At 39.0% G+C, this 18,010-nt stretch overlaps 1 protein-coding gene across 4 annotated transcripts; it reads right to left on the bottom strand.

The window, feature by feature from the left end:
• Positions 1–6,327: 6,327 nt before the first annotated feature.
• ZNF684 (zinc finger protein 684) lies at positions 6,328–17,757 on the bottom strand. Of its 4 annotated transcripts, XM_032431792.1 has the most exons (6): positions 17,602–17,757; positions 17,260–17,347; positions 15,809–15,847; positions 12,120–12,246; positions 11,686–11,781; positions 6,328–7,896 (listed from the first exon to the last, which is right to left on the bottom strand). In XM_032431792.1, the coding sequence occupies exons 3-6, from the start codon at positions 15,821–15,823 to the stop codon at positions 6,992–6,994; spliced, it is 1,143 nt and encodes a 380-aa protein (XP_032287683.1). In that variant the 5' UTR covers positions 15,824–15,847; positions 17,260–17,347; positions 17,602–17,757; the 3' UTR covers positions 6,328–6,991. The 4 variants fall into 4 exon arrangements, with proteins under 4 accessions (XP_032287683.1, XP_032287672.1, XP_032287692.1 ...); XM_032431781.1 differs by lacking the exon at positions 17,260–17,347; XM_032431801.1 differs by lacking the exons at positions 11,686–11,781; positions 17,260–17,347.
• Between the last annotated feature and the right edge of the window lie 253 nt (positions 17,758–18,010).

Consider the following 18,010-nt stretch of genomic DNA (forward strand, 5'->3'; position numbering starts at 1 on the left):
GAGTCAGGGTCAACAGTTTAATTATCACAACCCCCAAATCTCATTGGTTTAAGATTAAGATTTAATATTAGGGTCTCAAAGGTTTATTTTTTGTGCTTGCTGCACATCCATTGCAAAACAGCATGGGGTTCCTTATTGTCATTCAAGACCCAGCCGGAAGAGTAGTTACCATCTTGGCATGCCAGAGGGTAAATCCAGTTTTGAGGGGTCTTGTATCAGCAATTAAGTGCTATGACTGGAAATAACACTTCAGTTTTGCTTATAATTCATGGGCCAGAACTAATCGCTTGGCATCATCCAAACATGAAAAAAATGGAGGGGCACCTGGGTTGCTCAGTCGTTAAGCGTCTGCCTTCGGCTCAGGTCATGATCCCAGGGTCCGGGGATCGAGCCCCGCATCAGGCTCCCTGCTCTGCAGGAAGCCTGCTTCTCCCTCTCCCACTCCCCCTGCTTGTGTTCCCTCTCTCTCTGTGTCTCTCTCTGTCAAATAAATAAATAAAATCTTTTTTAAAAAATGGAAATTCAATCCTACTCAGTGCCTACGAGAGTTAGAAATCTTTGGTGACTGTATTAACAACCACTGGTCACCAAATATTCAACTCATGCTCCCCTCTGAAGGCAAAATACAGTCATCTTCTTCCCAATGGAGAAAACCAAAAAGTCCTATCCTATCAAATATTAAACTCCTAAGTTCAGGATTTCTGGGTAATGCACAATAGTGTATAAATAAGAGGTGATGAGTGGTAGTCTTTTTATGAAGTCCAGATGTGGCCGCTTGATCTGATATCTGTGACCCAAATGGACAAGTTTTCTGTACATCACACAACTTGATTTGGCAGAGGGTAGAACAGAGACTGATGAGCATATACACTCCCATTGTGAAAGATGACGAGTCTTTTGTCATTTTCATTCTAAAGACAACACTCCCTTTAGGGTGAGAAATGATCCTTCTGTAGGTCTTGGTTCTCCTTCCTGGAAGTAGCTTTTGTTCATTATTGTTGTTCTTTGTTATTGTCCATTATTCTCCATAGACCTTGGCTCCCTCTCCGGGAAGTTCTTCCTTTTCCATTATCCTCGCCCCCATCTAAAAAGGGCTTTGAGGCGTATGCCCTCCTTGTGCAGCTTTCTTACCGCTTTCTGTCTGTGCACAGCTGGGGCTTCCTATTTTAAATCTTGAGTAGTTGCCATCTCTTGTAGCTCAGGTAGTACAATGGTCTCAAAGCCTTCTTACCTGTGTGATTCCAGTCAGCCTCACGTGGCGATAGCCACACCCCCAGTTCTTTTCCAGACATACTTATATTTACTACGTGTATCTTCTTTCTCAGCCCCAGCACTCCTACCCCGTCTCAATTCAAGTCCTCTGAGCCTGTAAGGCTTCAAGGAGAGAAGCACATCTTTAGTCTCCCTACCTCCACCTATTTTGCTCATTGAAGATATTTGTGAGCCTAAGGACATTAATTGGGTATTTTCTCGAAGAGACTTTCAACTGTTGAGAGGTTTTTAGGATGTGTGTGTCAGCCATAACCTTGATTTGATCCTTGCTGCAAGACCAAGTTTAATTCAGACTTTTTTTTCCCTCCAAGGCTCTCTCAATTTATCTTGGTAGGGAATGGAAAGTGGTACATGAGGCCAGCAGCTTCCCCCAGCGCCCCCTTGGTTGGTCTTGTAGAGAGTGCCTCCGGCTCCTGCAGCATTTGCCCCTCCTGCTGTGCATGGTGGCCAGAAGCGCCCAGTGGCCAACAGCTTTCCCGGCCTCCCACAGCAGTTACTAAGCATGTTGCTCCCAGTGAGACACCTACCAGGGAAGAGCTTTGCCCAGTATCCCAGGGGTGGGTTTCCAGCAGCTTCTGCAGGTGCAGTGGCACAGCAACTTCTCTGCCATCCTGCGGCTGAGGCCTCACCACCAAGATCTGGATCTCAGCACTGGCTGGGGGGTGCTCTTCCTTTGGACACTCTATCTGAGCCCTAGAGATAGTGACTGCTCCTTATATCTATTATTTCTGTATTTTTTAGAGTTCCCTTTACATCTTACCAGCCAATCCCTTGTTATTTGAATCCTGTTATGGGTAAAAATTCTTCTATTAATAGGGGTGCCTGCCTGGCTGAGTTGGAAGAACATGTGACTCTTGATCTCGGGGTCATGAGTTCGAGCCCTATGGTGGGTGCAGAGATTACTAAAAGAAAATAAACTTAAAAAAATTCTTATATGAATAACTTTCCCCGTGTGGTTTCTGTCTCCTGGTTGGACCTTGATTGATACATATCTTAAGTGAAAAAAAAACAAGCAAGATGCAAAACATTATATATAGTAGTATGCTGTTTAAGATAAAAGAAGAAAGAATATATAACAATAACGTATAACATATATGTATACGTGTGTGTGTGTGTAAGAACCTGGAATAAACAAGAAATTAATGAAAATGATTATATGGTAGGTGGCAATGGAATGGAGGAGATACAGTTTGACATTTAAACCTTGGAAATATTTGTTTAAAAACAAATTAGAAAAAATATATGAGGAATTCAAATACTGATTCAATGTTTATATTGGATTACTTTAATAAGTGTTGTTAGTAGGGATAATCCTATTGTGGTCATGTTTTTAAAAAGAATCCTTAACTTTTAGATATAGGTATTGAAGTATTATGAATGTAATGATCTGGTTTCTGTGATTTACTTAAAAAATAATTGAAGAGTGAATGGATACTGGGAATGAATATAAAGAAACAAGATTGGCCTTGAATTGCTGATTGTTGAAGTAGGTAGCAGGTACATGGGTGGGAATTCATTATAGTATTCCCTCTATTTATGTGTATGTTTGAAAATTTCCATTACTTAAAGTAAAAAGTAAATTAAATAAAAAAGAAAAAAACAAAACCCTAAAATTAAATGCCAACAGAAGAAAATGAACCAAACTGCATATTAAATCAATAATAAACATGCAAAGAAATGAAGCAATTGAAATAATTTTGAACATGGTACAGAAAGTATACAATACTGGTGCTGAAACTCCTCTCCCAGCTCCTGTCCCTCATCAAAGAAACTCCGAAGTGTACTTAAGACAACAAGAAGTGAGGGACACCCGGATGGCTCGGTCAGTTGAGCGTCTGCCTTAGGCTCAGGTCATGATCCCAGGACCCTGGGATCGAGTCTCACATCGGGCTCCTTTCTCAGCGGGGAGCCTGCTTCTCCTTCTGTCTGCCTCTCCCTCTGCTTGTGCTGTCTCCCTGTCTGTCTCTTTCTCTCTCTGTGTGACAAATAAATAATTTTTAAAAAGACAACAAGAAGTAGGTAGAGGGCTGTTGCGAGTGAAGGGCAACTGAGTGGGTCAAGGTGGCAAGAAGTGTCCAGTGGTATGCTCTAGCTCACTGGAAATTTGTTATTTTTAGTTTGCAAAGGAGATTATCAAAAGAATGGGGCACCTGGGTGGCTCAGTCGGGTAAGCATTCAATTCTTGATTCCCTCTCAAGTCATGATCTCAGGGTTGTGAGATCAGCCCTGCATCAGGCTCTGCACTGGGCATGGAGCCTGCTTAAGATTCTTCCTCTCCCTCTGCCCCTCCCCTCCAAATAAAAAAATAAAATAAAAACAAAAGATTAAAGTGCTTCTGGAAAAATCATAATGGAAATTATTCTTCACAGGTGAGTTTAAACCATTTGCAGTTAATGTTATTATTGATAGCCTATTATTTATTTATGCCTTTTTTGTTTACTTTTTTTTTTTGAGATTTTATTATTTATTTGACAGAGATAGAGAGAGCACAAGCAGGCAGAGAGGCAGGCAGAGGGAGAGGGAGAAGCAGACTCCCCGCTGAGCAGGGAGCCTGATGTGGGACTCGATCCCAGAACCCTGGGATCATGACCTGAGCTGAAGGCAGCCGCTTAACCAACTGAGCCACCCAGGCGCCCTTGTTTACTTTCTATTTACCTTTTTTCTGCACCTTTCATCTTTCCTGATCACTGTTGGATTTATTAAGTTTTCATTATTCCTCTCTTTAGATACATTCTGTTTCTATGCTTTCTAGTTTCCCTTAAAGTTTTTCACATCTTAGAAGGCCTAAATGTTCTATCTGTTTCTAGAACATGAGGACTCCTAAACTCAGACTTCCCTTTTCCACTTTTTTTCTTCATTACATTTTTTGTATTTAATTCTTAAAAATTAGCATATATGATATAATCAGAAAAATGAAGTTTCATTGGGGGAAAAATACCAATCCACCATCCATGTATAAATAAAAGAGAGAGAAGGCATTTTTGAATGATCTTTTTATACAGTGAAAAAAGAAAATATCAAGGTATGACAAACTCTTAGAGGTGGGAAAAATCAAGGGATTTCTCACCTAAATGCTCTGTTTCAGCCACAGAGCACAAATAGACTAGGGAGTTCTGGGAATCCAAGATGTTTGGATGGATCCAGGCATAGTTTTGTTTTTCTTCTTGCCAAAATCTTGTATAGCCTAAGACAATGAGGTCAGCGACAAAAGCTCTCTAGGAGGGAGTTTATATTTGCCCAGTACTGGAAATAATTTTATCTTCTATTTGTATTCCTACTTCCACTTAAAGGAGGGAGCAAAATAATTCATGAAACCCAGATTACATGCTCCCTGATATATTACAATCAAAACTCCCTTGTTTTACTCCCTTATTTCCAGGGCAGACCAGTGTACACTTCTTGCCACCTTGACCTACACCCCTGCTCTTTCAAGGGACCTCGCTCATGCTGGCAACAGTAGGGCCCCCTGCTCCCTCTCTTCCTGTAGACTTAAGTAGTTTGGCATTTCTCAGATGAGAGGCACGGGTTTGGGAAAGGGAGATAGGATGGAATGGCAGAACTAAGTAGGACGAAATGGGGATTTCATGTAGGAAATGAGAAAACAGTTGAGCTGAGAAAAAGGCAAGTCCTGTGACTATAAATACCTAAAGAATTTCCTGCATGGCTGTCAAACTGATTCTGAGGACAATTCCAAAAGAAAGAGGTTCCGGAAATTTTGGGAACTCCAAGAGTGAAACCAGCATGTAGCCTCCTGAAATACTTGGGGATTGTTGAAGAAAGAAGCTATTCAAGGACACTTGTTAAAGATGGCAAGGCAGACTTTATTCAGATAGGTATAAGGACCACTGTAATGGGATTTTAGCCGGGTAGAGAGATTGGGCTCAACTATGAATACAGCATGGGTAAGTGGGAATTTATAGCAAAGGAGGGGGAGGAGAGGGGTGGTGGTCAATGGATGGAAAATTACTAAGAGAAAACAACAGAGGTAAGGAGGGTTCTGGCTAAATTGGCCTAAAAGGAGTCCTTTCCTTTTTTTAAGTTTGTTTGTTTGAGAGAGAACATGCACATGGGAGGGAGGGAGGGAGAGAGAGAAAGAGAGAGCACGCGAGCATGAGCAGGGAGAGGGGCATAGGGAGAGGGAGAAGCAGACGCCCCGCTGAGCAGGGAACCCCACACAGGGCTCAATCCCAGGACCCTGAGATCATGGCCTGAGCTGAAGGCAGCCCCTTGACCTAACAGGAATCTTGCTGAAGAAAGGCCAGGGTGATCAGACCTCACCTGATGGACTGTAGAGGGTAAGGAACCAGATCACATATCAAGAGTAGGGAATTCTGGTTAAACTGATTTAGTGAGATTCTTGCTAAAACTAGATTTTACAAGGAAGTGCACAGAAGAGAAGGCCTAGGAGAAGGTTTGGGAGCCTGACTAAAGTTTGGTCAAGCAAAGAATTTTTGTCAGTAGACAAGATTTAATTTAGTTCCTTAAGTTCTAGCATGCTTGTTCAAAAAAGTACTATCATTCATTTACAGTCATTACACAACATTACTCTTCAAAAAATGACTAATGGAAGAAAAACAATGCAACAGAGTTGTAACTCAGCTTAAACTTGAAAAGGCTTGATATCCAAATTTAGGTTCAGGTTGTTTTGTCACCACTCAAGAAGGCATAAAGGTTTTTGACATTAGCAAGGAACGCTGTGGACAGCAATAAAAACTCTAGCCTAAATAATGGGTGGTTCATCCTTTTAAGGGAATATGTGTAACTGACATAATATCACATTCCAGATTCAAGTTGCTAAGCAGAGAAACTTGCTCTTTTCAACTTGATTAATGCTGCCTATGCTATCACAAGGACAGTTCTAGGCACCCCTAGGCGCTAAACCTGTATTGATTTCTTAAAAGAAAACAAATACAGACCCAAAAACTCACTCCCCAAAAGTTGCCAAGTATGACACCCTACTTATTAAAATCAAATACAGATGGTACCCGTGATAGACAATACTTGAGCTACACCCACATCTTATGTAGATACACCAATGAAAAAGAACAGGAATATTTGAAGTGCAAATGTTTTATTTACAAGCTTATTTAAATACTTATTCTCCTCAACTGAATACTTACTGTAATACGGAATACAACTGCTCTTCCCTCTCAAATGGTGCCTTAAATTGGTTGTTTTGCTGTTTACATACATAGGAAAACATCTTTATAACAAGTTTTATAACTCAAGAGGAGACAGATCAGTAACACTGCCTTGCCCATTAAAAGTGCCAGCAAATGGGTAAAAATATTACTGAAATTCATATTTCATATTAGACCACATTTTTTTCCACTTGTATGTTGTTAGGATGCGAAGAAAAAATGATATGTACTTCACTTTAATTGATATAATTTAATGTAATACATAAACATTTATACTCACACTTTATAATTCTACATTATAAAAATAAAAATCAGAGATAATAAGTGTTTTCACTGATTCCTTGATTAATTTATGCTCACTTTCTAAGCTCTATGCTCTATTACTTGTAAATCAATGTTTTCTGTGAACTTTTTCTGTAAAAACTTTATCATCACTTCCAGAACATGATTGGCATTGATTTCTTTTTTATGGGAATCTACTCTTCCAAATTCATTTGAATTGGTGGATTTCTCACCATGAATTCTGTTTTAATAAGATTTATCTAGTATTTAAGGCTTTGTCATATTCAACATGAATATTATGTATGAATTTTCTGATGTACGATAAGATTCGACTTCTGGGAAAACGCTTTCCCACATCTATTACATTCGTAGGGCTTCTCTCCTGTATGAGTTATCTGATGCCTAAGCAGATGTGACTTCTTGACGAAGGCTTTGCCGCACTCGATACACCCATACGGCTTCTCTCCTGTATGAATTCTTTGATGCGTAACAAGCACAGACGTGTTACCAAAGGCTTTGCCACATACAATACATCGGTACGGTTTCTCTCCTGTATGAAATCGAGAATGTTTATAAAGGGATGAGCTGTACCTGAAGGTTTTCCCACATTCCTTACATTCAAACGAGTTCTCAAGTGTATGCGATTTCACATGTTGGGTAAAGGAGGAGTTCCAAGTGAATGACTTCCCGCACTGATGGCATTCGTACGGTTTCTCTCCTGTGTGGAGTCTCTGGTGGACCACCAGTTGTGCTTTGTGCATAAACGCTTTCCCACAATCATTGCACACAAAGGATCTCTCTCCATTATGGATTTTCTGATGAGTTGCAAGGTGAGCCTTCCTGCTATAGGCTTTCCCACAGTCATTGCATTCAAAGGGTTTTTTTCTTGTATGATTTTTTTCATGTCTAATGAAATGAAACTTCTTTTTGAAGGCTTTCCCACATTCAGTGCATTCATATGAGTTTTCTTCAGTATAACATCTATTATAATTAAGTAAATCTAAAGTAGGTTGCAAACTCTTCCCATATGATTTACATTTATATGATTTTTTTCTTGTAGGATTAAGACTTGTCCTCATGTTATAACCATGGAGTCTCTCCACAGTCAGAATTTTATTGAATGTGAACAAAACTGAATTCAAAAAATTGTCTTTGCTTTCCTGGTGCTTCTCTGATTCATCAACAAGTAGGCAATCAGCTTCTAAAAAGGAGTACAATAAAACATGGCTCTGTTAATTTTTTCCATACCAGTTATAGAAAGAAACATTATTTCAAATCTAGTATCTAATTCTGAAACAAATCCTGTATTTGCTTCCCTCCTGAGCTTTAAAAATACAACTGCTGAAGAGGAAATGGGAGCAGATGAATGACAATAATGAGAATAGATGGTTTAACTTGTGACCTATGGGAAGATTGTGAAATAGGCACAAGTTACAGTGAATAGGGTACAAACATCGAGGCCTGGTTATCTCACATGAAGAGAGCCCACTGAGGAGATCTGACCAATGGATGAGGTGACCCAAAGAACAAGATACTAGGAGCTAAGGGAGATACCAGAGGAAAAACTAGATCTGGAGGTGGCAGATCTAGAATCCTCACTACTCCAGTCCTAGATTACCCTGATGGGAGGGCTCCCCATTTCCCTCATTCACATCTCTTTTTCCTCTTAATCACCTGGCACAACGGCAGTTACCTTCAGGAACATTCTTATATTTCCAGTCCTCTAACTCCATCCGTATCACAAGTGAGACAAGCCTACAGACAGGGCTCTAACTCTGCAACAGCTGGGATTCATTCTCCCACATACTTGTAAGTCCAGGCACAGATTCTGCCTGCTTGCTATTGCTTTTATTCTGGCTGCATTTCTTTTTTTTTTTGGGGGGGGGGTTCTATATATGACCATTTGTCATATTTGTATTTGACAAGTACTGTTTTTACATTTTCTTTCAAACTACCTAACAAACTAGTCCCCAGAAAGCTGCTGAAGTCACTTTTCTTTATCCTGAAGTCACATTTTTTTCATTCCTAACCTCAAAACCCTAAAAATCTCCAATCCATTTCTCCATTAAAAAGGGGGGACACCTGGCTGGCTCAGTGAGAGGAGCATGAGGCTCTTGATCTCAAGGTCATGAGTTCAAGCCCCACACTGGGTGCAGAGATTGCTTAAATAAATAAACTTAAAAAAAAAAAAAAAAAAAAACTAGGGAGAAGGGGTTATATTCCCCACTCCTGAGTTTCCCTCCTTGTGGAATGTTAGTACCACACCCCAACTTCTTGCTTCATGCCTCATTCTTCTCTGTGGAGCTGCCCCGAGTAGCGGGCTATAGCCATTAGTGCACATTTCTTTATGGGGATTGGGGTTCCTGTCTTCTTTGCTCTCTACTTCAACTAATGGGAAGCAGCATCCTGTGTTACCTCAACTAGCAGTAACCAACTGAAAAATCCAAGGCACTCAGCCTGGTGAACAAAACTATACATTATAATGAATTCACTCATGGTATCTAAGTACACATTCTTCTCGTCCTGAACAAATACTTTCTGTTCCAAGAATTCTAGACTCTAAATAACTACAATATTTTGCTCATGTCTCTTCCCCACCTTAACATGCCCTACCTCACTCCCTCTCATCCTATCTGATCCTTAGATATTCTTTAGGGAGGAGCCATTGTTCCATGATCTCAAAAAAAGACTCCTCAAATCTTTGTATACTTTAAACTTTAAGCTCCATTTTCTCTGAATTCCCAAGATAGTCACCACTGCTCCCCAAAACCATTCATTCTGACAATTAACTAGAACAAAAACGGCAATGTTATTGTGCATTGAACAAATATTCCACAATCCTAAAACTTTAAAATGTTTTATATGGCTGTTTTGCCTTTCAACTACAACTTACACACCTGGAAAATGGTAATGGGCTGTTTTTTGTTTTGGGATTGTGGTTTTTTTTTTTCTTTTTTTTTTTTTTTTTGCTTTCTTTGAATCCTTCTCAGGAAACATAAAAAAGCCTCATTGAAAGAATAAGAAACACCCCACAATGCCTGACTTCACAACAGTGAATTAATGAAATGTTCATTAAATATCTGTTGTGTGCTCAGAAATAGTGTAAAAACAAACAATGGTACAGGGCTTTCTCTTCAGGGCATTATCACAAGAAAACATGCCTTATAAGCCACAGGATTAAAAAAAAAATCTAAGAGAATATATGTCAAGTTTTCATGACAGAGTCATAGGAGGGCTAGGATGGAGGTTCCAAGAAGGTAGAGATTAATCTAGGCTGGAGTTCCCACGAAAGAGGAGAAGACTGAATTCAGACTTACCAGCATGCTGGGCTTCGTTAGGTAGAGCACATCAGCATCAAAAGAGCTGATGCACAGAAGAAAATCACGTACAAAGTTCGCTAAAGAGCCCAGCTGCCATGGCATAAGGAAAAGATGGACCATTCCGGGCAAACAAAATGGGATCACATTAAAGAGGGCCTTAAAAGCCTTTTAAATATCACAAGTTATGAAGAAATAATTTGTGTTTGTCAGCAGAGTGACAAGGAATATGTAATGATTTGGATACATCTTGCAGGAACATCTAAGATAAACCAGAAAATAGGATGAAATTGGCAATATAGACTCATGAACAGCCTAGACACCCTATCGGGAGTTAAAATTCACTTGGTTTAGGTCATTAGAAGTTGGGGTCCCAGGGGATCTAAAATACACTTAATTTGTGTCTTAATCATTTGAAACATACGTCTTTTATAGGCTCTGTGGAAAAAGAAAATTTTATTTTAAATCAGTCTTGGATAAACTAATAGTTAAATCATAGGTAATAAGTCATAAAAGTATTTAAGGAGACACTCTTGAGAAAAAAAGCTAAGCTGCTTACCACAGTGATCTGGAGACTGCAAAGCAGCAGGCCAGCCATTATCTTTTATTATAATGTAAACAGAAAGGTGAAGGTTGAAGAATATTAAATAGTGGTTACTATGAAAAAACTGAGATGAAGGCCAGGTCCCCACCTGGGGAATGGGAATGGGAAGTTGGAGACGCACAGATGCCACAGAGAGCACAAAGAAAATCCCATTAGTTCTTCAGAGGGATGCAGTTTCTGAGGGAGTTACTGTGAGAGGAGTTCTGAAGGTGGACACAAAGGCAGGAAGCAACGGTGGGGAAGCCGTAAGTGAAGGTGAGGGCAGATTCGTGAGAAACCAACTCACATGATGTTGGGAATTTCCAAATAATATCAGTATTACCAAGTGAAGCAGAGAGATGCACTATAAGGTAGATACCCCAAGTCAGCAGTGAGACTAAAGATGAGCAAGATGGGGTACACAGGTGGGGTATATGCTACAAGGAAAGGAAGAGGTTTTTTTTTGAAAAGGGGAAATAATTAGAAAGCATAATGTTACTAAAAGTTTTGAAATAAAAACAACCAACATACTGAACACGTACTATATGGCAACTATTTGAAGGGTTTTACATGTATTAACTCATGTGATCTTTAAAAGAAACCTGAAGTAAGGATTAATATTATCCCTCTTTTATAAATAAAGTGTGCTACAAAATAATTAGGTTAGACAGTGATTGGTGGAGTAAGACTTCAAATCCACACAATCTGACTACCTTACAAGAACCAGATGTATGGAAAAGATCTGTGCTCATGTTGAGGAAAAAAAGAAGAATGAAGATTTTAGGAATTAAGAGAACAAAGCAAGGACCTCCATGGAACAGGCAGTGCAGGGAGCCAGGGCAGAGAGGAGAGGGCCCTCCCTCCATACAAAAGCTGAGCAAAGAGAAAGAGTAGCCATGCGAGCAGAGTGAGTGAAGGTGTCATCTGGGGATCTGACGATGTTATGTCAAGTGGCCCCAGTCACTTCCAAAGCTGTGTGGCTTTTAAGAAGGGCTTCCTGAAAGAGCTGCTTCAGAGGGACCTGTCCCTCACTGACCGACTGGAATCTCAATTCCAAAGACTCCCATCTGCCTGGTTTTCTTTCACTCACCTGGATGGCGCCAATGTGGGTTCTCCCCCTCCCCCATCCATGGCTCTTGTCCTTGCTCTGCCTTGAAGATCGCTTTTGTTTGGGTAACTGGGCCCCCTGTTCATGGGAAACAACACAGAACTGGAGACCAAGTGCTAGAGACAAACGACTACCTCACAATTCAGGTCTGTCTCCTTGAGTCTCAGGGCCTGGAAAGGATGACAAACAGGCTTTAGAACAGAAAAGACCCTTCTCCTCCATTTGGGAGGCAGAAGCATAAACCCTCTATCTGTTTATGCGTCATCTCAAAGGGGATTAAGAATCTGTGACCACTAACGTTCAGGGCCAAACTCAGGAATGCTTCAGAATGTCCACAGCTTCCAACAAGTCCTAAAGGCAGGGCGCTAGGAGTATATTCTTAGTTCCCCTGAACAGTTACCACCCACTGTCCTTACCCACTGAGATGAGGTTTCTAAAGTTCTCCAACATCACATCCCAATACAAGGTTCTCTGCTCACAGTCAAGCAGCTGCCACTCCTCTGGGGTGAAGTCCACAGCCACATCCGGGAATGTCACTGATCCCTGTAACAGCACATTCATCTTCAAACTAAAGTATGCATCATTTGGGGACTTGCAAGAGAATCATGGCAGCCTCTTATGATCGTATCATATTCATTGTTGAGTTTTCAGAAAGTTATATATTATAACTACTATATGCTTGACTCAGAAATATATTTTGTGATCGGGCGCCTGGGTGGCTCAGTTGGTTAAGCGACTGCCTTCGGCTCAGGTCGTGATCCTGGAGTCCCGGGATCGAGTCCCGCATCGGACTCCCTGCTCGGCGGGGAGTCTGCTTCTCCCTCAGACCCTCCCCCCTCTCATGTGCTCTCTTTCTCATTCTCTCTCTCTCAAATAAAAAAAAAAAAAACTTTAAAAAAAAGGAATATATTTTGTGATAGAAATAAAAATCACATTAAAAATATTCACTAGTGTCAGGACAGTTCAATCGGGTAAAGCATAGTCTTTTTAACAAATGGTGTTGGGATAGCTAAATATCCACATGCAAAAGAATGAAGCTGGACCCCCTTCACACACACAAACACCTCATATCATATGCAAAAATGAACTAAAAAGGGATCAGAGACCTAAATGCAAGAGCTAAAACTATAAAATTCTTAGAATACATACATAGGAGTAAATCTTTCCGACCTTGGATTGGGCAATGGTTTCTTAGATACGACAGGAAGTGTAAGTGACCAAAGAAAAAAATAGATAAAATGGAAATCATCAAAATTTAAACTTTGTGCTTCAAAGGACAACATCAAGAAAGTGAAAAGACAACCCACAGAATAGGATAAAATATGTGCAAATCATATACCTTGATAAGAGACTTGTACCTAGAATATGAAAAGAACTCTTACAACAATAAAAAGATAACCCAACTTAAAAATGGGCAAAGGATTTGAACAGATTTTCTCCAAAGACACACATGGTCCATAAGCACATGAAAAGATGCTCAACATCATTAGTAAATACAAATCAAAACCAAATGAGATACCACTGCACACTCACTAGGATGGTTAAAATCAAAGACAGACAATGACAAGCAGTGACAAGGATGTAGAAAAACTGGAACTCTCATATATTGCTAGAGGGGTTGTAAAATGGTGCAACAACTATGGAAAACAGTTTTACAGTTCCTTGAAATGTAAAACATTGAGTTACCATATGACCCAGCAATTCCTCCTAAGTATATACCCAAGAAAACTGAAAATATATGCCCGCATAAAAACTATACACAAATGTTCACTAAGAAGTGTTCATCCAAAAGTAAAAACAATATGAGTATCCATCAGCTGATGAATAGATGGATGAACAAAATGAGGTATATCCATATAATGCAATATTATTTGGCATACATGTAACATTAATGACCCTTGAAAATACTAAGCTAGGTGAAAGAAGCTAGTCAAAAAAAAAATCACATATTGTATTGTCCTAGTTACATTAAATGTTCAGAAAAGGCAAATCCATAGAAACAGAAAACAAATTAGGGCTGGGAGATGGGAGGAACAGGGAATGACTGCTAATACTGGGTTTCTTTTGAGGTAATGAAGATATTCTAAAGTTAGATAATGGAGATGGTTTTAGTGAATAGACTAAAAACCACTGAGTTGTATATACTTTAAATGGGTCAATCTGTAATATTTGAATTATGTCTCAATAAAATTATTAAAATATTGCTTATATGTCCTTCATTCATTCACTCAAAGAATGTTTAATAAGGACCTATCAGACACTGTACTAGTGATACAAAAAAGAATAAAGGTATTACTGGTCTCAGAGATCTTACAATCTATTAGACACAACAAAGTAAATATATAAATTAGAAGGGCTATAAGGTTAACATGTCAGACTCACATGACCATAATAAAATAGAAAATAAGGACTCTTTTTTACATGATAAAATATATCCTCTCAACCATAAGGCCAAAATCATGTTTAACTAACTTATGCTGAAATTAAAAAGGCATGTAGCTACATGTCTATCACAAAGAGATAGTTAAGATCATAAAGAACAGGGGTCAGCAAACTACAACCTATACACTGGCCTGCTGTTTTTGTAAATAAAATGTTACTGGAACATTTACACCCATTCATTTACTTCAGCTGCAAAGTCAGAGGTGAGTAGTTGCCACAGAGGCCATGTGGACTTCAAACCTAAAATATTTACTATATGGCCCTTTAAAAAGTTAGGAGACTAGCTAGGGTTTGTCCCATGAATGCATAGATAGTTCAGTATTAAGAAATGTATTAGAAATTATCTAAATTGCTGTATTAAAGAAGACAAAATATATTATTTTATCAACAGGTATTTTAAAAAACATATAAGGAAAAAAGTTTCCAATTTATGAAAACAATCTTAAGCTAAAAATCTTTAACTTGATTAAAAACAACAAAAAACAAAAAACCCCAAATATCTACCAAAATACAAAAGGAAACAATGAAACACTGGAACCATTCCCATTAAAACTGGAACAAAAAAGATACTGGCTAGTAATTACATTGAAAATTATAGTTCCCAGAAGTCCTGTCCATTGCAATAAGACAAGAAAAAAAAAAAATGAAGACATACATACTGAGCAGTAAGGAACAAACTCCATTTGAAGAGTATATGACTGTCTACCTAGAAAATCTAAGAACCAACTAAAAAATTCTTGGACTTAATAAGAGTCCTGTAAGTTGACATAAAGTCAAATAGATAAACACATATTTTCCTATACACCAAAATAGCTGATTAGAAAATATAATGAAAAAAGATCCATCCATTCTCAACAGCAACCTAAACCATAAGTAAGAATAAACATTACAAGAAATGTACAAGAATTATAATAATAAACCTATAAAAATATAAATAAGGACCTATAAGAAAAATTGAACGGAGAATACATTATCAAAAAGTTATGAATTCTCTACAAATCAATATAAAAGTATACTGCAATCACAATTAAAACACCTAATATATTCCTTTATAGAGCCTGACACACTGATTTTAAAATTCACATGGAAGAGAAAATGCTCAAGAATACCAGAAGACTCTGGAAAAAGGTACAAGGTTTACTTATGGTTCCAGAAGAATATTAGAAAGGCTATGTAACTGAACTTACAAATTGAGTTCATATAGTGCTGCTTATTGGCACTATGTTCTCTGCTTACTCTGGGAAACACTCTAAGAAAGTCATAGGAAATGTGATGTTATATTTATCACAGGTTTGTTGCTGTGAATGTTATTTCTAACATTATCTCTATAAAAACCCATTATAAGATTTTTTTTTTTCAGAGAATTGAATCAGGAATATCTTTACTTATCTGAGGAATTATTTAGCTTCAATCCTTACAGATAATACCAACACTTTAACTGGTTGGCTATCCATTTTCTATGATTGAATAAAGACTGGGTATACACATGCAGCTCAAATTTATTCCAACTATGTGCAGACCCTGTGACCTGGATATCAACTTAACAATTTTCTAAATTTTCTTTTGGACTTGATCTATTCAATCCACGTTTCCCCTGTTTATACATTTCCTTTTTATATGTTTTTTTGAGAGATTTAAATGACTGAATAAATGGATACCTTACCTGCAAGTTGATCATTTTCTGCAGCTCTTACACAGAGACCTATGAATATAAAAATGGGAAAAAAGAATAGAAAGGCATGAAAAACTAGAAAGCAATGTAGAAAAGAAAAGAAGCACAATCAGAAAAGAAGGACCCGGGTGCCTGGGTGGCTCAGATGGTTAAGCGTCTGCCGTCGGCTCAGGTCATGATTCCGGGGTCCTGGGATCGAGTCCCGCATCGGGCTCCCTGCTCCGCGGGGAGCCTGCTTCTCCCTCTGACTCTCTCTCTCTCATGAATAAATAAATAAAATCTTAAAAAAAAAGAAAAGAAGAAAAGAAGGACCCACATTGCAGCTTCAGTAAATGTGACCTAGTGGGAGAATGATGATTCTAGGAGATGTCAGAAAAGTCCATATTTTATAAGCACCAAACTCTACTGGTGGTTTTGTTATGAATATATGAAGGTTAGATAAGTATGTTGTACATTTCTGTCCTGCTGATCTAACAGCAAGTTGTTAATCTTTGAACCAGTGACATTTTTTCCTCCCAAAATTTATCCTAAGAAAATAATAATAAGTGAATCAAAAGACTAACTAAAAGCCTGGTCTCTGAAACTCAGTATCTCTGGAAGTCTCTGCTCTGAAGCTGGGATAAGAGAGCTCAAATTAGGTTGGGTTTTCTTGAGAAGGCTGGACCCAGGATTTTTTTTTTTTTTTTTTTTTTAAGCTGGAGCACCTTCAGTTTAAACTCTAAATCAAACTCTCTCTGTCTCTCTTTCTCTGGAAATTTACCATCTCCTATGAGCCTAGTATCAGTTTTTAAAAATTCCAACCAGCAAAGCTGGGGCCATAAAAAGGCTAAAATATGCAAAAGAGATTCACAGCTTTATTTACACAGCCTTCCCTGGAAAATCTGCAGATTCAACAGAGACCCTTTAAAAAAAAGAAGACTACAAATAGAAATTTACTTAGAATTCATTGCTCAAATATTTCAAAAGGAGAATAAATCCAACTTTTGTTTTTTTTGCAGGATGCTATCTTGCAAAAAAAGAATAAAATCTGGAGCACAGCATAAGGAATATAGTCAATGATACTGTAATAGTCATTTAAGGGGTAGAGATGGTAACTATACTTGTGGTGAACATAGCATAATGTATAAACTTGTCAAATCACTAAGTTGTACATCTGAAACTAATATAACATTGTGTGTCAACTATAGCCAAAAGAAGAAAAGGAGGAGGAAGAGGAGAAAGAGAAGGAAGATAATTTATAGAAAACTCATCTGGGTTTGAATCTCAGCTCTTCCACTTTCTAAGCTGTCAGTCTAAAGCAAATAACCTCTCTCAGCTTCAGTTCATACGCAAAATGGAGAGAACACTTACTTCAGATTATTGTGAAAATACACTAAGAAGAGAACATAGCAGTTTCTCTAGAAATGCTTTCTTCCTAGATCCTTTTGAAGGTTTAATATTACCTTTTGCAGGCTCTGGTAGGGCCAATGATGTTCTTGTAACCAGGAAAGGTGCAGCTTGATGCACATACTCCTACACAGTGATCTCTACCTACAAGAGCAGGAATATGCAAACTGAGCCTGCCCCAGCCCCACCCGGAATCTGGGAACCCACTGAGTGGTAGTCAGCCCCTGCTCTTGCTCTCTCTGAACTACTCCAGAATTGGACAGGTTTCACACACCCAAACACGAAATCACCGCACGTGGGGGTTGTGAAGTTTTATCTTCGGTTAGGTAAGCCAATAAACTGGTCCCTGTCTTTCTCCTCGCCCGTCCCTTACGTCCCCAGGCTCCGCAGAGTCATACCTGCCTTTCACCGCCACGCTCCCAGCGTTGCCTCTAAAACATCAGGTTACAGAGCTCTCCTAGAGACTCGGGGCGAAACCCGCGTTCTCACTTCACTCTGCACAGGTTGGAAGATTACGGAATACCGGTTGCCGCCCCATTGCGCGTGTGCGGAAGTAATTGACGTCCAGGTTCCCAGGTCCCTCCGCGGTGCAGCCTATTCATAGGGGACTACATTTCCCATAAGGGCTGTGGAGCTCGTTTCCGGAAGGCGTCAGAAGCATCGGCCTCTTTGGGGCAGGTTTCTGGGTAGTATCTCTGGGGCTTCCCTGAGAGCTGCGCTCGCTTGTAAAAAGGAGGTGTATATATCATTTTCGTTAAAAAAAATATAAAGACATCAGAATTTTTAAGAACTGGAAAATCTAAATCA

This window comes from Phoca vitulina, unplaced genomic scaffold (assembly GCF_004348235.1).
Source record: "Phoca vitulina isolate PV1807 unplaced genomic scaffold, GSC_HSeal_1.0 scaffold2, whole genome shotgun sequence".
Taxonomy (NCBI): Eukaryota; Metazoa; Chordata; class Mammalia; order Carnivora; family Phocidae; genus Phoca; species Phoca vitulina.

What these genes read in the sequence shown, in the direction of transcription:
- ZNF684 (XM_032431781.1), bottom strand. An exon ending in TAGAAACCTCATCTCAGTGG is followed by an intron (nt 11,782 to 12,119) that starts GTAAGGACAGTG and finishes TCCCATGAACAG; the next exon opens with GGGGCCCAGTTACCCAAACA. An exon ending in CCCACATTGGCGCCATCCAG is followed by an intron (nt 7,897 to 11,685) that starts GTGAGTGAAAGA and finishes ACTCCTTTTTAG; the next exon opens with AAGCTGATTGCCTACTTGTT.